Genomic DNA, 25,588 nt, shown 5'->3' on the forward strand with positions numbered 1-25,588 from the left:
GCTCAGAGCACTTCCATAGAAATAATGGTCGTTACAACTCTACTGGTTTGTGTCATGCAGAACGTCATTCTGTATTACTAATCATTTGCTTAGTTTATATCACCCAGTATGGTCACACGGTTGTTTTAAACCTTAAAGCAGTATTTTTGTAATCATGTTCCATTGCCTGAGGCAAACCAGACCTGTTTCACCTCATATCAGTAAAGATACTATACCTTTATGTAATAAACAAATGAAACATTTTATTGTACAAAAGAAATGTAAACAAAAACATTCTAGGAAATAAACATTAAACCAAGTGCTTCAGAAATGAAATGCCTCTTCCTTCCAGCAGAGAGGTCATATGTAATCCGGCTTAATGTAAACCAGTCGGTCAGAGCTCCCAATAGAAGCATTTCACTGCCATATTACAGTTCAGCACAGATGTCTTCTTGTTCTAGCTTAGCAGGACATCTAAATTAAACCTGTGAAGAAAATTTGACACATTATACATCTCTCATCACTTATAGATACTTTCCAACATATTCTCCAATACATTGTTATAACCAGGGCTGTGGAGACTGAGTTGGAGCAATTCAGGGTACCTGGAGTCAGTTTTCATATACTGAGGAGTCGGGTGCTTTTTCTACCCACTCCATAGCTCTGCAAGATCTGTGGAGCGAGGAGTCGGACCCATTTTGGTTATGTGGATTCAAAATTGGTGGTGTTATTAACTGAGGAGTCGGATAATTTTTTTTTTTTTTTTTTCTGACTCCACAGCCCTGCTTGCAACTATTATCACCTGCCCTGTACAAAGAAAGCCTAGAGTGGAACTGTTGGTTGTGTAATTACTTCTGTAATTGCATTGTCTTTGCAAACTTTTGCTGAATTGGGGTCGTCTAGAAAATCCTTTTTCTATATTTCTGAATATGTGTTAGCAGGTACAGTTTACTGATGGGACAGGACTGTGACAAATATTTCATGTCCCCCCTGCATGCTGACACACACTGCTTCACTGGCTGGCCATAGTTATGTCAGATATGCACTGTAGGCAGCTTCCCTGATTGTTATTTTGTATTCATATATAACTTGCATCTCCCACTGCACTTCTGAGTATATAGAAGTATCACCAACTCTGCTCTATTTATCATAAAGGGCACAATGTATAATTAACAGTAAAAATGTCTAATGCCTGGTACACACCATGCAATTTCTTGCCAGATAGATGGTCCAATAGATAATTTCCGACAGGCCCAATCCGATTTCCAATTGTTTTTCTGATCGATTTTTCTCAATCACTTCTATACAAAATTGATCAGAAAAACAATTGCAAATCAGATCGGACCTGTCGGAAATGATCTATTAGACCATCTATCTTGCATGGCGTGTACCAGGCATTATACCTGGTGCACACTATGCAATTTCCAGTCAGATAGATAGGTTAAATCAATTATTTCTGACATGTCCCATATGATGATGTTTTTGTATAGAAGTGAAAACGTTCAGATGTGCACCAGGCATTAGGCATATCTAAATAGACTGAAACTTAAAATATAGCCTCCAGCATCATATTTAAAATCTTCCTCTGTTTCAATAGAAAGTGCTCCTGCATTCTCTCCAGACAGAGCTGCGACAACGTACTCAGACACCAGCCATAGGTAACCCTAGTGCTCTCCTGGATGCAGTGATTTTGCCCTAGGGGTACTGTAGGAACACAGTGTGTTAGATCTTAGGTGTCAGAAGTGACATTTTTAATCACAGTTCTAGTTTACTGATAGGGTATGTCAGAACAACATATTCCAATGAAATCCAGTCTGTACAATCAGATTGTATGATGCGTGGCTGAAGTTCGGGTATATATTTAAAAAAGGCTGGCAGTGATGCGTCCTACACCATTTGCCACATATGAAGCAGCTGGGGCCCTATGGAGTAAGTTATATGCTAGTACTACTCTTTACTGGTCATTTCTAGCTTGTGTGGGTCTCACTAAGTTACATAACATTCTGGCATCCTACATGAATGTTCCTGCAGCTAGCTATCACTCCCATCTGCCACAAATAATGCAGTCCTATTCCCTAGAATTATTCCTCAGTACTGAAGAATTCAGCTGCGAGGCAGGGTCACCATTGTTAAGGGGCCTAGGGGGAGGTTACTGCAGGGAAACGTCACCATGGTTAGCAGGTGAGTCACCCATCCCATGGGGCCACAAGTTGAGTACAGATAGTAACTACAGGGAGAGTGAATGTATAGGTCTGTTTATGTATATAATGGACAGTTATCTATTACAATACCCAAATGAATGATTCTCTCTGTTTGCCTATCACACTGCTGTTCTTACATTTGTTGCTTGACCCCATATGGCACATATATTGGCATCACAAATAGTACAGTGGCTAAGTGGTTAGTACTGTGCCTTAGCAGAATACTCTACTGTCTCCCTCCCACATTAACACTAGACTATGCTATGGAGTGTGTACTTTGAGGGACAGGTAGTGATGTGCTATATAAATGATTAATAAGTACTTGCCATCAGACCGTCGCCTCTTCCCACATGAAGCAGCCGTGCTGCTCTGAACTCTCTTTAGACCAGCTGTTGTATCTTTCAAGTTGTGCATTGATGACTGCGCTCTGGAGAATATATCCTGTGTATGCTTAACTGTAGCAAGATATTTTGCACATTCATCAAATCCACCAAACACAGCCAGATCTTCAGGCGTGAGCCCGTCCTTGTTGCAAACACTGGGAAGACAGAATGAAATGATCACTAAGCTGAAAAACATCTTCTACGATGTCTCAATTTGTTATGCAACAAGCACTGATCGAAACATGAAAGTTTATACTTACTCTAATCTAGCATCATGTGCAATCAGCACACTCAGACATTCTATACTGCCAGATCGTGCTGCTTTATGTGCCAGAGTTTCTCCAAGCAAGTCCTGCAGAGTGAAAAGTGTGTTTCAGGTTAGATATAAAACAAAAAGGTAATCATACAAGATAGTTACTAAGGGTTTTTTTTTATATAGCAACTATGTTTAAGGTGCATACACACATTTTTCAATCTCCATGTAGTAGGAGGGCCAACAGTTTCTGAATACAGTATTCTGAACACATCGTGCAGATAAGCTCTTATACTACAAGGAAATAGTACAATTGTATGTGTGTACCAGGCTTTAGGTGTATAAATTAGACACAGTTACAGATCACTGCACATCCCTTTTAGAATACACAATGGTGACAGCTGTGTATGACCTGCAGTTTCCATGGGGTGACAGTGTATTTGGAGGATAGCTGTTACAGCACTTTGGGAAAAGTGTAGCCAGATTTCTTATTGCTGGAATATGAATGCACCGATAAATGTCCTGTCCACCCTGATCTACTACAACACAAAAACTACTATTATATGTAGCAGAGAATGAAGCCAGTAACTTGCCTGCTGGTGTATGTCCACTCCAGTCTGTAGCTGCCATAACAGAAAGAATGCTTGTCCCCCACATGCAGCCAGGTGTGCAGGGGTCTGCCCCAGTCTGTCCCCTGGAGAATTCACTTCCCAGCCTGACTCCATCAGTTGGCTCAGGCTGTCAACCTAAAAAAAAAGAATATGTTTCTTATTACCGCCATTTATAAAAATGCCTAGCTGAATAGTCAGAGCTGTACAGTATGTGATGTATACAGAGCAGGGTCATCCACAAAGCAACCTAGGCAACTACCTAGTGGATGGCAAGGTCCCCATTCTGCCCCCTTCTCACTTCATACTACCAAAAAGACTACAGAGGGAAGCGAAGGCTAATGCCCTGCCTTGGGCCCCACTTTCATGTTAATCCTTTTCTGGCTGCTGATATGAGGACAGTCAGAGCCATGTTTAGCTAGAATAATGCAGATGTTTACCTCTGTGCAGCTTGGCAGCATCTTCCTCTATGTCTGCAGAGATACAAGAAGAACAGTCCACTCCACCAGGATGACAGAAGCGTTCTAAGAGCTCAGACATCTGCATCTCCCTTTACTAATCCCGCAGCAGAGCATAGGCTACGCCCTGCAGCACGTACTCAAACAAAGCAGCACATGGAGCTCAGTCACACCCAGGATTGCAGTGATTGGCTGGATCCGCAGAGCTGTCTTATGTGTGACCCGTGATTGGCGCAGAGCGCTGTGAGGGCGGGTCCCGTCTGCAGCTGTTATGTTGTGGTCACGTAGTCCCAGGCTAGGCGCTCTGGCTGACATGCAGGCGGTAGTGAGCAGGCACGTAGGCTGTGTGATGCTGGCTGTAGGTTGCACATGAAGGGAGGGGGAAGGGAGCTGGCGGCCGGCCAGGAGGATGCTGTGCGATGCACGTAGGGGGAGGAAGTGTAGTGATGCGGAAACATGCGCAGCCTCCCATTATCTGGCGGGGTTCAGCAATCAATATTATTTATTATTGTGCCTGGAAGTGTCACGTCTCTGCCTGCTCGCTGTGTTAGTATAGATAGCTGCCTGCACCTGCATGCCCGTCATCCTGGAGGAGAGGAGCTATCTGGAACTGTGTTGGATTATTGAGGCTCTGTACAAATTAACAAACTAACACATCATTGCATTCTAGCGGTTCTGGAGCTGTGTTTAGCTTCCAAGGGCAGCAATGGTTAATTTGCATGTATTCAGCAGTGATGCCTTGGGAGACATCTTGGAGCTCACTCCAACCTGGATTATCACAAATCCTTTCTGTTTTAACCACTTGCCGACCGCGTCACGCCAATGGGCCCCAGGACCAGCTAACGCCGATTGCGGTAAAGTCCTGGGGCAGCAGTTTGCAGGAGATCGCACGCTGCATGCGCATCTCCCGCTTGGTGGGCGGAGCTCCATCTTCAGTCTCCTGTTACACGGCGTGTATTTACATGTACAGCGTTGCGATCAGCAGCAGCGCTGTACTGGGGACAGCCGTGTAAACACGGCTGTCCCCCTGGGGGACAAGAGATCGATCGTCTCCCATAGGCAGAAGCCTATGATAGTCGATCGCCGTGATTGGCCGGCTGGGGGGAGGGAGGGATTGTCAAGAATAAAAAAAAGAAAAAGAAAATAGCAATAAATATTTTTAAAAAAACACAAATATTTGTAAAAAAAATAAAAATAAACACTTTGGGCTGGTGCACACCGAGCGGCTTTTCGGGCGTTTTCAGATCCGCTTGCGGCTGCGGATCTGCTTGGTCAATGTATCTCAATGGGGTGGTGCACACCAGAGCGGCAGGCGTTTTGCAGAAACGAATCCTCCCGGGGTGAGGCATTTTTTGGATTTCGGAGGCGTTTCTGCCTCAATGTTAAGTATAGGAAAAACGCAAACCGCTCTGAAAAACGGCACTTCAGAGCGGTTTTGCAGGCGTTTTTGTTACAGAAGCTGTTCAGTAACAGCTTTACTGTAACAATATATGAAATCTACTATACTGAAAACCGCAGCAGCAATCCGCAAAACGCTAGCAAAACGCCTCATAAAAATAAAAAAAAGCGTTTAAAAATCTGCTAGCATTTTGCGGATCTGCTAGCGGGTTTTGGTGTGCACCAGCCCAGAGAGCTCTGTTGGTGGGGAGAAAAGGGGGGGGGGGGTCACTTGTGTGCAGAGTTGTACGGCCCTGCAAGCTGCAGTGGCCAATTAAGCACAAATTAGCCTGGTCACTAGGGGGGTTTAACACCATGGTCCTCAAGAGGTTAAGAAAGCAAACTTCTGTTTCCTATATGGAACTCACAAAGGGAAATCCCACCTTCATTGTAACAGTGCCGTTTTCAAAAATACATTCTAAACAAAAATGCAGCACATTGTTGCTGAATTGTTTCTCATTTTCACAAACTGCACACATTAACTGAGTGGCAACAAAGTTTCTCTTTTGGGAATAACAATGAAATAGAGACTCCAGTACAGAGTAAAGGCTGGTTCACAAGAGCGTCTGCCCTGCGTTTACCACTGGCGTTCGGGACTCGGCGTTAAACACTTCCATTCAAGTGAATGGGAGCGTTTGTATCTGGCTTTTACCGACGTTTGTGCGAACGCAGCGTTCAGATCCCGATTTTCCCTGGCGTTCGCAGCGACCCTGGACGCTACGTCTGCTGTAGCTAAAGTCCTCCTGTGGGGGAGAAAACTGACTGCAACGGAAAGCCACTGAAAGCTCAAACGCGACGCTGCCGCAACGCCGCCGAACGCAACACCTCAGAAAGCCGGGCAGACGCGCGTGTGAACCAGCCCTGAAATAGGCTGTGTTACTTTTTTTCTTTGTATGCCTGAACAAGTTAAACATCAGGTATGCAAGTGACAGTTTCTGTCCGGGTCAGGACTGGTTCAGACTATAGCATAACCCTCACTGATAAGTAATTACAGCCATAAAACACTTTCCTGCCAGTAAATGGCTTCTGAGGGCAGGTTACAAAAGCAACAGTGGTGGCCTTACCTCCAGGAAATGAGACTTGATAAGTCTGTTATAAAAACAGCTTTTATCATCACTAAAGGACATCCAAGGTGAAAAAAAACTGATGAGAAGAACAATTGTATCTATCCTCCCTATTTTAAAAATGACTTTAAAAAAATCCCACAGTTTTATTTTATATTTCAATCTAGTTTTTAAGTTTTTACTGTTTCATTGTCTCTGCTCAATTACATCTTCATTGAAGTATGCCAGAGCTCAAATCTATTAATTATTGACTTTTTTATCTCTTTCCTGCCCTCAGAAGCCATTTACTGACAGGAAAGTGTTTTATAACTGTAAGGGCCCTTTTCCACTAGCGGCGTTTGCGATGCTGAATCGCAAAATCGCAAACCGCTAGTGATTTTGAAATCGATACGGTTTGCTTTTTAACATAGGAATCGCGGTAGGTAATTTCCACTACCGCGATTCGTTTTTGACTCAAACGCGATCGCACCGCGGAGCGATCTTTGCCGCGATTTTGCTATGCAGTGCATTGCATAGCAAAATCGTGGACGCAATCGCCGGGAAGTTTCCAGCACTTGCGATTCAGCAATCGCTAGCGTTTAGCGCGAACGCTAGCGATTGCTAGTGGAAAAGGGCCCTTGAGGGTTATGCTATAGTCTGAACCAGTCCTGACCCGGACAGAAACTGTCACTTGCATACCTGATGTTTAACTCATTCAGGCATAGAAAGAAAAAAAGGAACACACCCTAGTATTCTGTGTGCTTGGCGCTATAAATACATATGTCTATCTTATCATGTCACATGCCACCTCGGTTGTCCTTTAAAAAACTCCAGATTGTGCCGCATTTCGCAGGTGAACCCGCTTCCTCAGGCAAATTGGTTGGAGTATCTGTTTCTAAGTGTTTCGCCTCGACAAGTTTTTAACCTGGTTTTATCATATTTTACTCTGGATGGATTTTGTTATTCATCTTGTATCTTGCAATCAGTTATACCAATCAGTTATACATTTTATTCATCATGTTACATTACATTTGTCACTGTAATTACCAATTCTGTATTTTGTGCCAGTGTCCATATTTGATGTATACCATTGTATTATGTATGTACCCCAAGTTTTTTTCCTACTTGTACAGTGCCATGGAATATGTTGGCACTTTATAAATCAATAATAATAATGATAATAATGAATCGATCCCGATCGACTCACGGTACGAGCGGGAAAATACATGATGTGTACCCAGCATTAGGCTGCTGCTGCCAAGCTGGGGGCGGCCTGAGGCTACAAAGGTGGGGGTGGAGACAGCTTCGCAAACATGTCGGGCCAAAACTGCCTCAGCAGTTTTACAGATGGGCAGAGTTCCAAAATAGTATGGAGTTATGGGCAAGCAGGTGAGTTACTTTGCTGGACACCCGCCGGTACTAGTATAACAGTCAGAGAGGTTCACATTAAAGGAAACCAGGGATGATAAATGATAAAAGTTTTATACATACCTGGGGCTTCCTCTAGCCCGATAAGCACGGATCGCTCCCACACCGCCATCCACAGTCTTCCCCCAGCTCTGGTACCGGGTCCTGTAACTTCAACCAGCCTGACGTAAGAGAAGTGTGCTCTCTACATATCTCTCCTGCGTGCTGCAGACTGGTCGCTACTGGCTGAAGTTACCGGACCCGGTATCGGAGCTGGAGAAGACTGAGGAAGGCAACGTAGGAGTGATCTGTGCTTATGGTGCTAGAGGAAGTTCCAGGTATGTATAACATTTTATCTTTTATCATCTCTGGTACACTTTAACATATAGTTGATTGTACTGTAGCAACCCCTATTTCAAGTCCAGGTGCCCCCTGGGGCTGCAGCCGCCCAAGGCTCAGGCTTTTGTGGCCTCTCCAGAAATCCAGCCCAGGCAGTACTCTCTGGTATGTACCTAGTTGGCTAGGGGTTCATCCTCCAGCAAGACAATGACCCAAATGGAAATCCAAGCTAAGCTGGAACTATCTTAGGTAAAAAGTACAGGATGGTGAGCTTGTAACCATTGGGTGGCCAGTAGAGTCTCCAGGCATAAACCTAATGAGCTGGTTTGGGATGAACTGGACTGGCGAGTGAAGAAAAGCAACCGACACACATATGGGAATTTCTTCATCAGGAATATCTATCCGAAGAATATGTCCATTGTAGAGAGAAATGCTGTGAGTGTTTTCAGCAGTTATACCTACTAAAGATGAGTACTATGAAGAGTCAAAAGTGTAAAGTATTTGTTTATACATGGATTTCACTATTTCTTTTTGAAGGAGGATTTGTAGTGAAAATAACAATGAATAAAAGTGCTTATTTTTTTACAATATTATTTTATAAATTATTTGCCCATTGCAGAATATTTCCTCTCCCTGATTTACAGTCTAAAATTTCTCATAGGTGGTGATCTCTTTAGTTCTGCCAGGTGATCTGTGCGGAATGTTCGTTACTGAAAGTTCTATGCTCAGGGAGGTATTGCTTGCTTGGCAGTTGGAAAAAGCCATTATTTCCCACAATGCAACGAGGTTCACAGACAGCAAACTGTCAGGACTATGGTCATGACATCACACTGTGGGAGGGGTTCCACCACAATATCAGCCACACAGACCCCCCCCCCCCTGATGATATCAGACTTATCAAGTCTTATCAAATCTCCTGGAGGTAAGTCCACCACTGTTGCTTTTGTAACCTGATCTCAGAAGCCATTTACTGACAGGAAAGTGTTTTATGGCTGTAATTACTTATCAGTAGAGATGGCCCGATCGGTTCGCCCGCGAACGGTTCCAGGCGAACTTTGGGTAGTTTGCGTTCGCCGGCTAAGACGAACTTTTTTTGAGAAAAGGTAAAGATCTCTCATGAGAAAGGGGTTATCAGCTACTGAATGGGATGAAAGTTCCTCTTTAAATGGTTTACAGTATTTGTTCTGTTTACATTTTAGATAATGATATACCGTATTTTTCGGACTATAAGACGCTCCGGACTATAAGACGCACCCAAGTTTAGAGCATAGAAATCATGGAAAAAAAAATTATACTAAACCTGGTGCGTTCATGGTCCAGGAGCATCTTGTATATGTTCTGCCCCAATTATTGTCCCTCTTGTGCCTTCCTTGTACATCTTGTGTCCTTATTTCCTCCTGTATCCCCCATATCCTCCTCTGTCCCTGCATACTCTGTCCTCCAGTGGCTTCTCTGATAAAATCACAGAAACTGCAAAGTATTGCCATTAACTAATTAGCTCCTTTAACAGCTCTTCAGCTGAGTCCTGTCTATAGCAGCAGATCGCAAAGAAATGAGCCTCTCAGCTGGCTGGCCATTAGGATGACAGCATCCTAATATGGAGAGGAAGACAGTGCTACCAGGAGGGTGCCTTGCTGGAGAGATGCTGCTTTTCATTACCAATGCCAGCAGGTGGCTTCCAGCATTCTGTGCTCCTTCCACCTGTCTTTGGCCCCCTCGGGTATCACTGTCCCCCTGCCCATCATCCACTCTGGTGTACACTGTCCCCCCAACCCCCCCCTCTGGTGTCTGCTGTCCCCTGCCCATCATCCCCTCTGGTGTCTGCTGTCCCCCCCTCTGGTATCTGCTGTCCCTGCCCATCATCCCCTCTGGGGTACACTGTTCCCCCTCTGGTGTCTGCTGCCCCCCTCTGGTGTCTGCTGTCCCCTGCTCATCATTCCCTTCTGGGGTGCACTATCCCCCCTTTGGTATCCCTGTCCCCTGTCCATCATCCGCTCTGGAGTAGACTGTCCCCCACCCCCCTCTCTGGTATCGCTGTCCCCCATCCCTGTGACCCCTCTGGTGTCTGTCATCCCCTCTGGTGTATACTGTCCCCCCCCTCTGGTATCGATGTCCCCATCCTCGTGACCCCTCTGCTGTCCTCTGTCCCTTTAAAATAGATAACGAGAGCGCTGCAGATTACTAGCAAGTACCGGTATATACACACAGAGGGAAGGGGCCACACATCTTCACATATCCCTCCTCCACGCCGGTGTCCTTTGCCCCCCGACAGAAAACGCTGAAGGTTACCGGCATGTTTTTTCAGAACACGGGAAGGAGCCACACAGCTTCAGAACGCAATGCCCAATCAGGCAGGGGGCGCTGCGCGAGCCGGCCAATCACAGACTTCCCGATAGTCTCGAGTGCGGGACAAGGGCTCTATCAGCCGGGCTGGTGATTGGAAGGAAGCAGTGAGAAGAGAGTGCTGTGATTGGCCGGCTCGCACAGCGCCCCCTGCCTGATTGGGTATTGCGTTCCGATGCTGTGTGGCTCCTTTCCGTGTTCTGAAAAAACTTGCCGGTAACCTGCAGCATTCTCTATCTGGGGGCAAAGGACACCGGCGTGGAGGAGGGATATGTGAAGATGTGTGGCCCCTTCCCTCGGTGTGTATATACCGGTACTTGCTAGTAATCTGCAGCGCTCACAGTATCTATGTTAAAGGGACAGAGGACATCAAAGGGGTCACGGGGATGGGGACAGCGATACCAGAGGGGGGGGGGGGGGCAGTGTGCACCAGAGGGGATAACAGCAGACACCAGAAGGGTCAAGGGGAAGGACTGTGGCAGTCACAAAATTTAGTATTCGGACTATAACTGCACCAACTTTCCCCCCCCCCCCCACCTTTGGGGGAGAAAAAGTGCGTCTTATAGTCCGAAAAATACGGTATTGAATTGGAAGATAAAATAGAAAACGCAAGGTGTTTAAAGAAAACCTGTGACTTTAAAAGGAGAGCAATGACATACATACCTCCACTGGATCTTCCCCACCTTATTCTATTTACCTGAATCCCCATAATCCATATTATGGATTTTATCCACCTCACAGATCTTACCCCTTGGCCCCTTCAGCACTCATTATACCACAGACACTCCCAGTGTGACTTTGTTTAACTTCCTTATGGTTCTGCGAGTAGACATTTACCATTTACTAGTTGATTAATGGACAGAGTTGTCCACACAGAATTAGACCTGTAAGCATGAACCTGTTTCACAATAACAAATGAGTCATTTTACAAAAATAGATCAACTATGCATTGAGAGCAGCAAAATCTACAAACTGATGATCAATGATACTGCCTGGAGTGAGAACAACGTGATCCTGTGTATATAGGATGAGGAACTAGTGATCTATAAAGCATGCCCAGCAATGGTATCTTCAGTGGTGTATTTGGAGCTGGGGGCCCCAGTGTGAGTTTTACATTGGGCCCCCTCAAGCATTGTATACATAACAAGTCATATGGCACAATAAAACCTGCCAAGGACAGCCGCAGGGTCAGAGAGGTGTAAGCAGTGTAAGGTGGTAGTTGGGGGGGGGGGGGGGGGGTAGGGCAGTTTGTCAATAGTTGCCAATACTCAGAGGTGATCATTACCAGCATAACACCAATGAAGAGGTAGTACAGTGGATGAGTGATGTCCCCTAATAGGTGCCTCTGGTCTAGGGGCGCACGGTGTATCCCCTATTTCTATGCCATTGTTTCTGTATATCTGCCAAGGTCCTATCACCAAAAATATATAACTCCAGACAAGAATTAAAGCGGTATAAAACCCTGACATAATATTCAATAAAAACATGTTTTCCTACGTTTTATATGCCATACGGTTATCATATTTGCTTTTGTGCATACATATTATTATTCATTTAGAAATTACAAGTTCCCAAAGTACACTTTTATTGCTCTGTGAGCTGACTTTGCATTTTATTCATAACAGGTTTATTGCTCTTTTAATCTAAGCAGAAATACTTTCTGATTGTCTGTCTGTGTTCAGGAGAGTCTGCACAGTCAGAGAATGTGTCACATTCCTCACTTGATACAATTAAGTAAACACAAGATAACATTATCTACAGTTTGGAGTCCAACTTTCCCGGCAAGGAACTTGTATTGTAAAGTCCTGTGTTTAACCCTTGCAATACTTCAACCTGCGACCCCTCCCACCCTGGCAGCCGCTTCTTTGAGCCTCTCCCATCCGGCCGCCGCTTCCGAACCATCCAATCCAAGACCACCAGGCGCAGGAACTCTTTCTTTCCCCAGGCTGTTCTACTGCTCAACAACACTGACGCCTGACTATTCCCTCCTAGCCCCCAATCAGCAGGCTTGCCCCAGGTGCTTCTCTTCAGCCTTAATGTCTGCATCCAACTCTCACTAGCACAATGATCCATGACATCGTACCTGTTAAAGCTGCTTGGACTCCATCAAGGTTATCTTACCAACGCAGCAGCATGTAAAATGGTAGCGACTGCAGACGTAGAATGTAAAATGTACTGTCAATCCTTTTAGTTTAGTCTGTGTATTTGTACTTGTAGCCATATATGTAAGATAGACAACTGTTGACGTGTATTTTGCCTTTGCCATGTGTACCACAAGCAATTCCGAGTACGGTACCCCCGCACATGGCGAATAAATCCATCTTGTATCTTGTAATACTGTTCTAGTAAAAAAAAAAATGGTGGTAGTATACAATATGCTGTAAATAATCTTTTAGAGCAGGGGTGTCGAACTCAATCAGAGAAGGGGCCGAAATCTAAAACCCAGCCTAAATCACGGGCCGAATGGTTTACTGAACAGTCATAAACTGACAATGTTAACCAGAAAATGTGAATTTAAAATGAGTGGAACAATCTTTTTCCTTAACAGGGCTGTCAAACCAACTCACATGCTATCAAGCAAAACAGTAATATTGGTATCAAGCAAAACAGTAATATTGGTATCAAGCAAAACAGTAATATTGGAATGTACCTGAAATGCTCATTGTTTTGTTTTCTGGCTAGATGTCTGACACTGTTTTCCCCGGATCAATGAGTCAATGTTCGGTTTTATTTCTTGGGCTGAAGTAACCCGCAAAACAGCATGGAGGTTGTCATCGGTGATGCGTGATCTGTACTTGTTTTTGTTCAGATTCATTATTGAAAACATCTGTTCGCAAAGATAGGTGCTCCCGAACATGGATAGAACACGGGCAGCATGAAGTCGGAGCTCTGGCATTGAGTCAGGGGGCAGTAGAGGGTAGAAGTAAATCCTCAATTTCAACATCCTGAAACCTTGATTTCAGGCCACTGTCAGACTGAAGCTCGATTATCTCCATCTGAAGGTGATGGGGCACATTGTTGATATCAACTGTAAAAGGATTGGCAAAGATGTCAAAGCCTGAGTGCTGTGTTCTAAAGTCAGAGAAGCGCTGCTCAAATTCACTTAGTAAACGGCTAACTTTGGTAGCCAGCCGACTGCAAGGATAAAGTACAGTAACAGTGGTTGAGATACTCAAACAAACAGGAAAGTGGGCAAGATTGTCCTCAGGGGCGTAGGAATAGGCCCTGCAGCCCCTGCGCCCGCGGGGGGGCCCGGCCCCCCCCCCTGGGGCCCGCTTGGGGCCGTTTTGTGGGTGCTGGAGGGGTGGCAGCATGAGGGGAAAGCCTTGCCCACAGTCGGCGGGGAGAGGGGTAGTTCCCCCCTCTCCCTCACCTCGGGGCTCTCCCCTCTGTGCTCCCCTCCAGCTCTTTAGTGTGTGGGGCTGTGGGCAGCGGGCAGCGAGCGGCGGGCAGATACATACCTGCTTCCGTGCGTTCCATCGACGACTTCTCCCTCTAGCGGCTGACGTCACTTCCGGAAGTGACGTCAGCCGCTAGAGGGAGAGACTTCTCCCTCTAGCGGCTGACGTCACTTCCGGAAGTGACGTCAGCCGCTAGAGGGAGAAGTCTCCGATGGAACACACGGAAGCAGGTATGTATCTGCCCGCCGCTCGCTGCCCGCTGCCCACAGCCCCACACACTAAAGAGCTGGAGGGGAGCACAGAGGGGAGAGCCCCGAGGTGAGGGAGAGGGGGGAACTACCCCTGTCCCCGCCGACTGTGGGCAAGGCTTTCCCCTCATGCTGCCACCCCTCCAGCACCCACAAAACGGCCGCGAGCGGGCCCCGGGGGGGGGGGGGCCCGCTCAGAAAATCTGCAGGGGGGCCCGGTGGGGCCTAGTTACGCCCCTGATTGTCCTGTTCCAGTTGGGACTTCCATAAAGAAGTTTACGCTGGAATGCTGTGATCATGTCAGACATCTTCGTGATGACTTGTTTGCGTCCCTGCAGCTTCAGATTCAGTTGGGCGAGATGCTCGCATATGTCACACATCATAGCAAAATCACATAGCCAGGCGGGATCCGACAGTTCAGGCAAGGGCTTTCCTTTACTTTCCATGAAAAGAGCAATTTGTTCTCTGAGCTCAAAAAATCTTTTCAGGACTGCGCTCTTGCTCAGCCATCTTACTTCTGTGTGGTATGGCACGTCTCCATGCTCTGCACCCACCTCCTGTAAAAACTGCTGGAACTGGCGATGATTCAGGCCACGTGCTCGTATAAAGTTAACAGTTTTAGGCCTGGTGCACACCAAAAACCGCTAGCAGATCCGCGAAATGCTAGCATATTTTGAAACGCTTTTTCTTATTTTTCTGTAGCGTTTCAGCTAGCGTTTTGCGGTTTTGTGTAGCGGTTTTGGTGTAGTAGATTTCATATATTGTTACAGTAAAGCTGTTACTGAACAGCTTCTGTAACAAAAACGCCAGCAAAACCGCTCTGAACAGGCGTTTTTCAGAGCGGTTTGCGTTTTTCCTATACTTAACATTGAGGCAGAAACGCATCCACAATCCAAAAAATGCCTCACCCCGGGAGTATGCGTTTCTGCAAAACGCCTCCCGCTCTGGTGTGAACCACCCCATTGAGATACATTGACCAAGCGGATCCGCAGCCGCAAGCGGCTGCAGAAACACTGAAAAAGCCGCTCGGTGTGCACCAGCCCATAATGACTGTGGTCATTATGTCATTCATTTCCAGAACTTTTCCACACATAGCCTCTTGGTGGATAATGCAATGTTAAGTAATTATGGGTGTGTGGCAGTGACTTTTTTGCATTCTTTCCTTCATTAGTCCAACCAAGCCTTTCTTTTCTCCACACATTGCAGGTGCGCCATCAGTAGTTAGCCCCACCAACTTTTCCCAGGGTAATTTAAAATTATTTATGGATTTCTCCACAGCCTCAAATATATCTCTACCAGTCGTCGTCCCATGCATGGACGCTACATCCAAAAGTTCCTCAGTGACAGAGAGGTCGGTCTTCGTGGCACGTATAAAGATGGACAGCTGCGCTGTATCAGTGTTGTCTGTGCTTTCATCGATAGCAAGTGAAAAAGCGAGATAACTGCATGCCTGTTCGGCCAGCTGTGATGATAGATTTCCTGAGAGTTCCTGAACTCTGTCTGCAATGGTGTTTCTTGACAAACTGACATTTTGAAAACTCTGTATCTGGTCTGGGCATACTTGCTCACACATTTTTAGCATGCATTGCTTCAAAAAGGTACCCTCTGAAAAACACCTTGAAGTACGGGCAATTTCTTCAGCCACTATAAAGCTTGCTTTCACCGCAGCATCATTTTTCGCTGCAGCCTTTGTAAACATTTGCTGCTGTGATTGTAGTTTGCCTTTTAGTTCTTTAACAATTTTATGCTTTTCTTCCAAGGTATATTTGCCATACTTAACACCATGTTTAGTGTCAAAATAAAGACGTATATTGTACTCTTTCATCACCGACACTGTCTCATAACACAATATACACACTGGTTTGCCCTCTCTAAGCACAAACATGTATTCATTTTCCCATTTGTCATTAAATTGTCTGGCTTCACCGTCAACTTTTCTTTTCCTGGACATTTTGGGATCAATATTGGCAGTAAAAGATGTAGTTTATTGGAAATCTGCCTGGCTGGGTACAGATGGCAGATTCTGCTGCGATTTTTATGCCTGCACTGTATGCCAGGAACTGGCAGCTTGTGCTGTGTATTTTTATGCCTGCACTGTAGGCCAGGAACTGGCAGCTTGTGCTGTGTATTTTTATGCCTGCACTGTAGGCCAGGAACTGGCAGCTTGTGCTGTGTATTTTTATGCCTGCACTGTAGGCCAGGAACTGGCAGCTTGTGCTGTGTATTTTTATGCCTGCACTGTAGGCCAGGAACTGGCAGCTTCTGCTGTGTATTTTGATGCCCGCACTGTAGGCCAGGAACTGTATCTTCTGCTGTGTATTTTTTATTCCCGCACTGTAGACCAGGAACTAGCAGCTTCTGCTGTGCATTTTTATGCCCGCACTGTAGGCCAGGAACTGTCAGCTTGTGCTATGTATTTTTATTCCCGCACTGTAGGCCAGGAACTGGCAGCTTCTGCTGTGTATTTTGATGCCCGCACTGTAGGCCAGGCCAGGAACTGACAGCTTCTGCTGTGTATTTTGATGCCCGCACACTCTATCCCCTCTGCTCTGCCACCCGCACAACCACCTTCTTCTACCTCGCGCACGCAACCAAGCTGTGTATTTTGATGCCCGCCAGGGCGTTTCTAGGGTCCTTGAAGATTGGGGGCACCTGTGGGCACCAGGAGGCAAAAATGGGCGTGGCCATGAGGTGAGTGGGCGTGGCCATGGGTGGGGCCAAATGTACATGAACTTAGCAGCGGTGTAAGCTACAGATAACGGGCCTGCCCATCGAAATATTGGATGGAGCCCCCTGTCCTTTATTTAGATAATTTACAGTCAATATAGACATAGATCAAAGATGTATACGCACATACAATTTTGATTGGTCAATCACTGAACCCCAATTTTACCACCTCCGTGCAGTAAGTGGGCCAACAGACAATGAATTTTATGAACAGAGCTATGTGTGTGTACCAGGCTTTACAGCTAATACTGTACATACTGAAAGTAGCAGGGATCAGCATACAATATAGCTGGTTTACAATCAGTAAAGGCACAGAGTAACACCTTACACTGTACACACTGGAGGTAAATCCGCACACAGTGCAGGCACTAGAGAACAGCGTATACTGTACATACTGTAGGCAGCAGAATTCAGCACACTGCAGCTAGTGTGCCAAAAATATGAGGATCACGTTGTGCGGCGTGCTTATCGCGCTGCAACGAAAAATGGGTGGGCCATGGACCAGAATATAGGTGTGGTAACGGGTGGAGACAAATTTACATGAACCTAGCAATAGTGGGACATTAGATTATGACAGTGGTGGCGAACCTTTTGGAGGCCGAGTGCCCAAACTGCAACCCAAAAGTCACTTATCTATCGCAAAGTGGCAACAGCAATTTAAACTAAATACTGTACAAACGTTTTAACTCATACATGAACATTATGGAAAATCCAAGTTGAAAATAAACTGTGAAGATAAACAATTTTATCCATCCTACTCCTGAAAAATGTATATTTAATTTTTTAGAACCTCCCAGTTTTATTTTCTGTTTTAAAAAGCTAAAAAAGTAGGTTTAATGCTATTGTCTCATATGATAAGCTTTTCCCATAGTCTCGCAGTTAGCAATCATGTGACCACCAACAAGACAAATTCAGCAATCATGAGGCCCCCAACAAATCATGAGGCCCCCAACAAGACAAATTCAGCAGTCATGAGGCACATAAATAGACAGCATTTCACATAAATAGGCAGAATGCCCCCTTAATATGGTAGCCCCCCAAGTTAGGTAGTGAGTGACAGGGACCCCCAGGTTAGCTAGTGAGTGACAGGCGCCTCCAGTTAGGTAGTGAGTGACAGGGACCCCGATAGTGAGTGCCAGGGAGCCCCTTTAGGTAGTGAGTGAGTGCCAGGGAGCCCCTTCAGGCAGTGAGTGAGTGCCAGGGAGCCCCTTTAGGCAGTGAGTGAGTGCCAGGGAGGCTCTTTAGGTAGTGAGTGACAGGGAGGCTCTTTAGGTAGTGAGTGACAGGGAGGCCCTTTAGGTAGTGAGTGAGTGACAGGGAGGCCCTTTAGGTAGTGAGTGAGTGACAGGGAGGCCCTTTAGGTAGTGAGTGAGTGAGTGACAGGGAGCCCCATTAGGGAGTGAGTGAGTGCCAGGGAGCCCCTTTAGGTAGTGAGTGAGTGCCAGGGAGCCCCTTAAGGTAGTGAGTGAGTGACAGGGAGCCCCTTTAGGTAGTAAGTGAGTGACAGGGAGCCCCTTTAGGAAGTGAGTGAGTGACAGGGAGGCTCCTTTAGGAAGTGAGTGAGTGACAGGGAGCCCCTTTAGGAAGTGAGTGATTGAGTGAGTGACAGGGCGTCCCTTTAGGCAGTGAGTGAGTGCCAGGGAGCCCCTTTAGGAAGTGAGTGAGTGACAGGGAGGCCCTTTAGGTAGTGAGTGAGTGAGTGGTCCTAGCGTGACGCGGCGGCTGGAGGTCTGAGTGACGCGGCGGCTGGAGGGAGCCGCTGGCAGAGGGGGTGGCGGCGCGAAGAGATCCGTGGCAACCCAGGACAGATTGGGGGCACGTGCCCCCCCAAAATAGGGCTAGCGACGCCCCTGAATTGCCCGCACACTCACTCTCCCCTCTGCTCTGCCACCCACACAACCACCTTCTTCTACCTCACCCGCGCAACCACATCGGATGTCGGGCTATAGGTCATGCCTCCTGAATCTCGCATGAGATTCATGCGAGAGATCACAAGCCACCGCGTGTCATCCTGATGGAACGCAGCGGCTTGCAGTGATGACAGCGCGGTGTGGGCCAAATTGCGCGGCGGCGCTGTGCACTGATGACAGCGTGGGGCGGGCCAAATTGCGTGGCGGCGATGTGTATGCAGGACAGCGCGGTGCGGGCCACATTGCAAGGCCTCGCGGGCCGGATTTGGCCCGCGGGCCTTGTGTTTGACACCTGTGTTTTAGAGCAAAGAAGAAATGCTGGGTTTCATTCCACTTTAAGATAAGTTTAAATTTAGTTTTGAAATGTGGTTGTCATCTGTATCATAAAAACATTAACAAATAGGTGAATTTATGAACATAATTACTAGTATTTTTTTGACCAGCAGAGAAGTCAGTGGGCATCACCTACCTCCGTGGTGCCAATTAGATAGCTGGGGAGCAGCCTACACCCTACACCTCCACCATCTACCTCTGCCTGTTGTCACACATGTATCATAGGTCAGGTAGGGCTTCAGGGCCCGTTTCCACTATTGCGGTGCGGAATCGCCGCATATCACCGCTGACAAAATCGCATGCGGATGCGATTCCGCGTGCGTCTTTTGCCGCGATTTCGCATAGGCAGGGTATATGCGATTTTAACCATGTCACTGCCTGTGTCAATTTACATTACTTTCAATGCAAAATTGCGGGAAAAAATGCATGCAAAAAACGCATGCGATTTCCCTATTAAATACATTGCCTGCAATTCGCCTGCATTCCACATGCAGGCGATTTCTGCAGGGTCTACCGTGGCGAAAAATCCTGCACAGAAAAACGCAAATGAAAACTGACAAGTGGAAACAGTCCCATCCACTTGTATTGCTTATGCGAATCCGCATGCGTTGTCTGCATGCGGATTCGCGCTAGTGGAAACGGGCCCTCAGACATCACATCCACAGGGAATATGGGCAGTAGCTCACTGCACCCTGATCTGCTAATTTATGCCAACGATACAGGTGGTGCATCTGTCCTTTAGGCTAGGTTCACTATGGGAGCTGCGTTGCATTCCCTGTCAAAACAGGAAAGCATTGCAGTGGCTGTGAAGAGTACAGTCAAAGTAAAATATGCTTCACTGCCACTGTTAACATGCGTGTTATGCGGTAAATCACTGCATGCACTGTGTTGGGATACTGTAGTCTGTTGGATCACATTGCACTAGATGCACTCTGAATGCCACATAGACATACACTTGCAGTGCGATTCTCTGCATTAAAATGCCTCCGGTACATCGCACTGTAATGCCCACTGTGACCGTAGCCTAATACTTACCTGTAAAGGATTGCGGCCAATTAGTTTAAGGTTCAGACACAACCATTTGATACTGCGTTTCATACAGTAGACCATCCCCGCCTCCTCCAATCCCTACAGTCCTTGGGGATTCACAACAGCGCCCTGGCCTGAATCTCTTCATACCTCTCTAATCGTCTTTTCATATCATCTTTCAAAGGCTCCCCCAGGGCTCTGTTCTGGGCCCCCTACCGTTCTCAGTTTAAACCTCCTCCATTGGCAAAGTCATCTCCTCCCTGGGCTTCAAATACCACCTATATGCCAACGGCACCCAGATCTACCTCCATTACCTTGGTGTAATGGGTGTTAGGGGGCGTTAGGAGCCCTGAGGTGCCTCTTAGTCTAATAGCAATCTTTGTGTAGGCTGGGGTGGGAGGGATGGAGGAGCGCACTTTGGTGTCTCAGCCTTGGGTGCTTGAGGGCCTTGTCCCGGCTCTGCAGGTCTCTGAAGCTTAACTTGGATAATACAGAGCTCCTGATTCTCCTGCCCCACCATATTAATTTCATGACCAACAGCAAGACCATCCGCCATACCTCCCAGGCCCGCTGCCTGGGTGTAACTCTGGGCTCCCCCCCTCTCCTTCAGCCCCCACATCCAAAATGTTACCAGAGCCTGCAACTTACACAACATCACCAAGATCCTCCTCTTCCTAACCCCAGGCACTACCAAGCTTCTCATCCACACCCTCATCATCTCCTGCCTTGACTAATGTAACACCCTACTGTCAGGCCTCCCTTAGAACCACAATGCCCCCCTTAAATCAGTCATGAATGTGACAGCTACACAAGACACATTTATATATTGAATTCTTCTCCTGGCGGACTCAAAGCGCCAAAGCTGCAGCCACTAGGGCACACTCGTAGGCTGTAGCAGTATTAGGGAGTCTTGCCCAAGGTCTCATTACTGAATAGGTGCTGGCTTACAGAACAGGAAGAGCCCAGATTCAAACCCTTGTCTCATGTGTAAGAGGCAGAGCTCTTAATCAGTATACTATCCAGTCTCTAGACTCATCCATTATTCACACCGCTCTGATTCTATATCTCTCCTCTTACAAACCCCAAAACTAGCTTCCTACCCGCTTCAGGATCAGTTTCAAGATTCTGTGCCTGTCCTACAAATCTGTGCGCAAGACCTGCCCAACCTACATCTCTGAGCGATTCCACAGTTAGATATATACCTGCCTGCCCCTCCAGTCTTCCAATGATCTCCGCCTGACTGCCCTGCCCCCACCCTATGGAACTCCCACCCCCCTCAGACTCAACCCTTCCTTCAACACCTTCATGCAAGCCTTCAAAAATACACCTCTTTAACCATTTCAGCCCGCAGGGATTTTTCGCCTTATGCATCAGAGCAATTTTCACCTCCCATTCATTCGCTAATAACTTTATCACTACTTATCACAATTTATTGATCTATATCTTCTTTTTTCCGCTACTAATTAGGCTTTCTGTGGGTGGTACATTTTGCTAAGAGCCACTTTACCGTAAATGCATTTTAACAAGATTAATAAGAAAAAAATGGAAAAAATGCATTATTTCTCAGTTTTCGGCCATTATAGCTTTAAAATAATCCACGCTACCATAATTAGAACCTATGTATTTTATTTGCCCGTATGTCTCGATTATTATACCATTTAAATTTTGTCCCTATCACAATGTATGGCGCCAATATTTTATTTGTAAATAAAGGTGCATCGTTTCCGTTTTGCGTCCATCACTATTTACAAGCTTATAATTTTAAAAATGTTTGTAGTTTACCCCCTTCAAATGCATATTTTAAAAGTTCAGACCCTTAGGTAACTATTTATGTCTTTTTTTTTTTTTCTAATTGTAATTTTTTTTTTTTTACTATTAAAACTTTTATTTGGGTAATATTTTGGTGTGGGACATAAACTGTTAATTTTTAATGTTGTTAGCTGTGTAAATAGTAATGTAAAAAATGTGTAGCTGTAGCTTTACTATTTGGCCACAAGATGGCCACCTTCGTTTTTTGTTTCCCTCCTTGTACTTCTCTCTAAGCGGAAGTACAAGGGGGATGCGGAAATCTCTCCGGGCAGAAGAGCCGGAGCCTCACAGGTGAGCGCTTCGGTTTTTCTGCGGGGGAAAGGGATCGGTGATCGGGAACCATGTTCCCTTTCACTGATCCCAGGGCTACCGGGCGGCACAGCGGGGATGCGGGGGCGTGCCCGCGATCGCGGGCGGGAGCGCGCCCAAGCGCGGGAGCGCTGCAGAGCTGCCGCCCGGACGTGAGCTTCACGTCCGGGCGGCGGAAATGGTTAAGATGGTCTACCCTCTCTATCACACCTTAACTCTCTCAGCCGAGCACCTACTCCACAGCCCTACCTAGTGCGTCCTTTCTCCCGCCTTTAGATTGTAAGCCTTTGGCAGGGTCTCCTGCCCTCCACCCACCCTTTCAATCGTGTCCCTCTTGATCTTGCAACCCCACCAATGACAACCTTCCCATGGACTAACTCAGACTTGAATTGCTGGATCTCTGTAAAATCACATGATCATGTTACATAGTTACATAGGTATTTGGGTTGAAAAAAGACATACGTCCATCGAGTTCAACCAGAAAACAAAGTACATGTATCTTATACCATTATTTGTGTATAACCTTGTGTTATCATATGTTATAAAATCGTGTGCTACCTCTCTATGTAACACTCCTTGTTAACATAGTGTGGGCTTGATTCACTAAGACAAATAGCATGCCTTATCAGGGTTAAAACACCCTATCAGTGTTAACACACCTTATCAGAGTAGCATACTGAGTGCTACGAACTTATGCCTGCTAATTGGCAATGATGAGAGCTCCACTCGTCCTTCCCTGATCCCCTGCGGGTCCAATCACTTTAAAGGACATTATCCCCGCACTTTGATTGGCCCAATCACTTGACAGGAAACTTGACAGGCAGCCTATTGGGCCAATCAAAGTGCGGGGATAATGTTCTTTAAAGTGATTGGACCCGCAGGGGCTCAGGGCAGGACGAGTGGAGCTCTCATCATTGCCATTTAGCAGGCATAAGTTAGTAGTGCTCGCTATGCTACTCTGATAAGGTGTATTTACTCTGATAAGGTGTGTTAACTCTGTTAAGGCATGCTATTTGTCTTAGTGAATCAAGCCCTATGTATCCCTATTTATTCTTCAGCGCGGCGTATTATGTTTGTGCTTTATAAATACGGTAAATAATAAAAATCAAGCAGTGGTGGACAAAGCGAACAATGGGTCCCTGTGCAGAATAAATGTAGGGGGCCCCATGCGAGTGGATGTGGTTATAACAGATCATGGGCGGATCCAAAAATTGACAAAAACATAAATGTGAACTTAGCTTTCATACTGTAGGGACTGTATTAATGCGGCACATATTTTCTCACCCATCCTATCTAGCTTTTCTACATAGCAGCATCTGAACGGGCTGGGTGATGCATAACCCAAGAGAATAATCTAGCTCTGACCACTGTGCAGCCTATATTCACCTCTGCAAACAAGTTACCTTTGCCAGGGTGGGAGGCAAATCTAATAAATATAGTGTGCTATTAGTGCGGTAGCAAAGTGTCCATCTCTCCATCGCCCCATAGGGTGCCCCTGCTTTCCTGTACTACTGGAGTGCTTTTTAAAGGAAAAATTAAAAACAGGATCTACTCACCCGGGGCTTCCTCCAGCCCCTGGCAGCCGATATGTTCCTCACGGCAGCTCCAGTGTCTTGGGATCCCCTCCATTTCAGATTTCGGCATCTACTGCGCCTGCACGAGCGCACCGCTCATGAGCACGCTCACGTGGCCTGGAGCATTCTGCGCAGTCGCAGAAGTACTGCCTACCTGGCAAAATCGGCTTCTGAAATGGAGGGGATCCCAGGACACCAGAGTTGCCACGAGGGACATATCGGCTGCCAGGGGCTGGAGGAAGCCCTGTTTTTTATTTTTCCTCGCACCTGTCCTTCAAATGCTTTGTCCATTGACAGGGACTCTGCTTTGTATAACTAGTTAGGCCGAGTTCATAGTTCAGTGTCATGGACGGTGACAGTTGACAGTTCAGACATGTCTGTTGCATCAGATATGTCATAATAGCATTGCTGTTATGAAATGTCTGAGTTCTGTCTGGTGTCCATAATTATCACGTTTTCCTGTTCAGAGTGAACCAGCCCTTAGGCCTGGGACCCACTGCAAAGCACAAAGCACTATCGCAATTGCTAGCGATTTGTGGTAGCGCTTTGCAAGCGATTTGGGGAGTTATTTCCCTGCTCTTATACATTAGCATAAAAACACTCCCAAAATGCTGCATGTCCTGAAATTGCAATTTGCCTAATCGCAATCGCTCTAGTTGAAACATTACATTAGCAGAGTGTTTAGGGAAATCACTTGCGATTGAAAGCGACTGCTAAACGCTCAACCCCCCCAAAAAAAAGAAGAAACACTCTAGTGGGTCCCAGCCCTTAGGGTGCTTTCACACTATGCATGTTGCATTTGAATAGGATTGCAAAGGTGAAGAGTAGTTGTACAAGTGTGATGCGTTGCATATAGTCGCATTCACAGTGGGACGTTATGGTCGCGCATTATAAAGTCTTATAATGCAGCTTACCGCACTGCAATGCTAATCCTATGGGCCATTCACAGTGCGATGTTAAAGTCTCATTCAAAATGTTGCGTTCTGGTAGCTCACTGTTTGCAGTGCGTTACCTTCTAACGCAGACACGTTGCGACTTTAACGTTGCATTAAAATGCAACATCCCACTGTGAATACAGCCTAAGTATTTATATAGCACTAACATCTTCCACAGCGCTGTACAAAGTGTATAGTCTTGTCACTTAACTGTCCCCTCAGAGCTGTTTTTCCCCAATGATGACCTCTTCACCTTGCTCTCCTCCTACCTACCCTGACTGCATGCTGTTAGTATAAACTCAGTACAAACATGCTGCTCCTGTAATCTCTGGCCTGATGCTAATGTTTCACCTTGCTTCATGAGAGAACCGGCCCTGCAAAGAGGGAACATTTTACAGATTAGCAATTTAATCAGTTTTACAAATTCATAGCTGTCTACAATTGAAATGGGAATACCCCTTTTAAAAGTATTAGTTACAAGAAGTTTAGGGAATGGTACATGTCTGTATCAATTTAATATAAAAGTGTATTTTCAGTCTCCAGTTTTCTTCCCTCTCATGTAGAATCAGCCACACTGTCTCTAAGTAGATAAAGGTAAAGCATGGCTATGGGGTGGGGCCTCAGATCTCTCCCACTGAGTCTGTGGAATATCATCAAGCATTATGAGGAGTCCGACATACGTTCTTGCCGGGATTTCCCCACTCCCGTGTCTTAACAACCGTTGCCAGGACACTACAGTGAGCACGTGACAGCGTTGCCATGGGGATGCTGTGATACACGCTGTACGGAGCGTGCCCCGGGCAGCGGACACATGACGTACGGGAGGAAGGTTTGTATGTGATTAGGGCATTCCTCTCTGCTG

The 25,588-nt window shown here is 46.2% G+C and overlaps 2 protein-coding genes and 1 pseudogene across 5 annotated transcripts in view; 1 reads left to right on the top strand and 2 right to left on the bottom strand.

Annotated features, from left to right (window-relative positions):
• Nucleotides 1-216: 216 nt before the first annotated feature.
• ANKRD37 (ankyrin repeat domain 37) lies at nucleotides 217-4,004 on the bottom strand. Its single transcript, XM_068278696.1, has 5 exons — nucleotides 3,865-4,004; nucleotides 3,410-3,562; nucleotides 2,824-2,915; nucleotides 2,507-2,718; nucleotides 217-464 (listed from the first exon to the last, which is right to left on the bottom strand). Exons 1-5 carry the CDS (start codon nucleotides 3,883-3,885, stop codon nucleotides 454-456), a joined length of 489 nt encoding a protein of 162 aa, XP_068134797.1. The 5' UTR covers nucleotides 3,886-4,004; the 3' UTR covers nucleotides 217-453.
• A 9,106-nt stretch (nucleotides 4,005-13,110) lies between these two features.
• Nucleotides 13,111-16,051, bottom strand: LOC137562031 (general transcription factor II-I repeat domain-containing protein 2-like; annotated as a pseudogene).
• Nucleotides 16,052-25,431: 9,380 nt separating this feature from the next.
• LRP2BP (LRP2 binding protein) overlaps nucleotides 25,432-25,588 on the top strand; it is a 32,903-nt gene continuing 32,746 nt past the window's right edge. The window contains exon 1 of one of the 4 annotated variants that reach the window (XM_068278706.1): nucleotides 25,432-25,555. The gene's annotated coding sequence lies outside the window, so the exon portion shown is untranslated. The remainder of the gene's footprint in view (nucleotides 25,556-25,588) is intronic. The other 3 variants (XM_068278705.1, XM_068278703.1, XM_068278702.1) reach the window with 3 other exon arrangements.

This window comes from Hyperolius riggenbachi, chromosome 1, assembly GCF_040937935.1.
Source record: "Hyperolius riggenbachi isolate aHypRig1 chromosome 1, aHypRig1.pri, whole genome shotgun sequence".
Classification (NCBI taxonomy): domain Eukaryota; kingdom Metazoa; phylum Chordata; class Amphibia; order Anura; family Hyperoliidae; genus Hyperolius; species Hyperolius riggenbachi.

Bases quoted from the DNA above. Each gene is read 5' to 3' on its own strand.
- ANKRD37 (XM_068278696.1), bottom strand. From the start codon at position 3,885: ATGCTGCCAAGCTGCACAGAG. The intron at 2,916-3,409 runs GCAAGTTACTGG...TTCACTCTGCAG, and splicing joins GAGTGGACATACACCAGCAG to GACTTGCTTGGAGAAACTCT. The intron at 2,719-2,823 runs GTAAGTATAAAC...CTGTCTTCCCAG, and splicing joins GCACATGATGCTAGATTAGA to TGTTTGCAACAAGGACGGGC.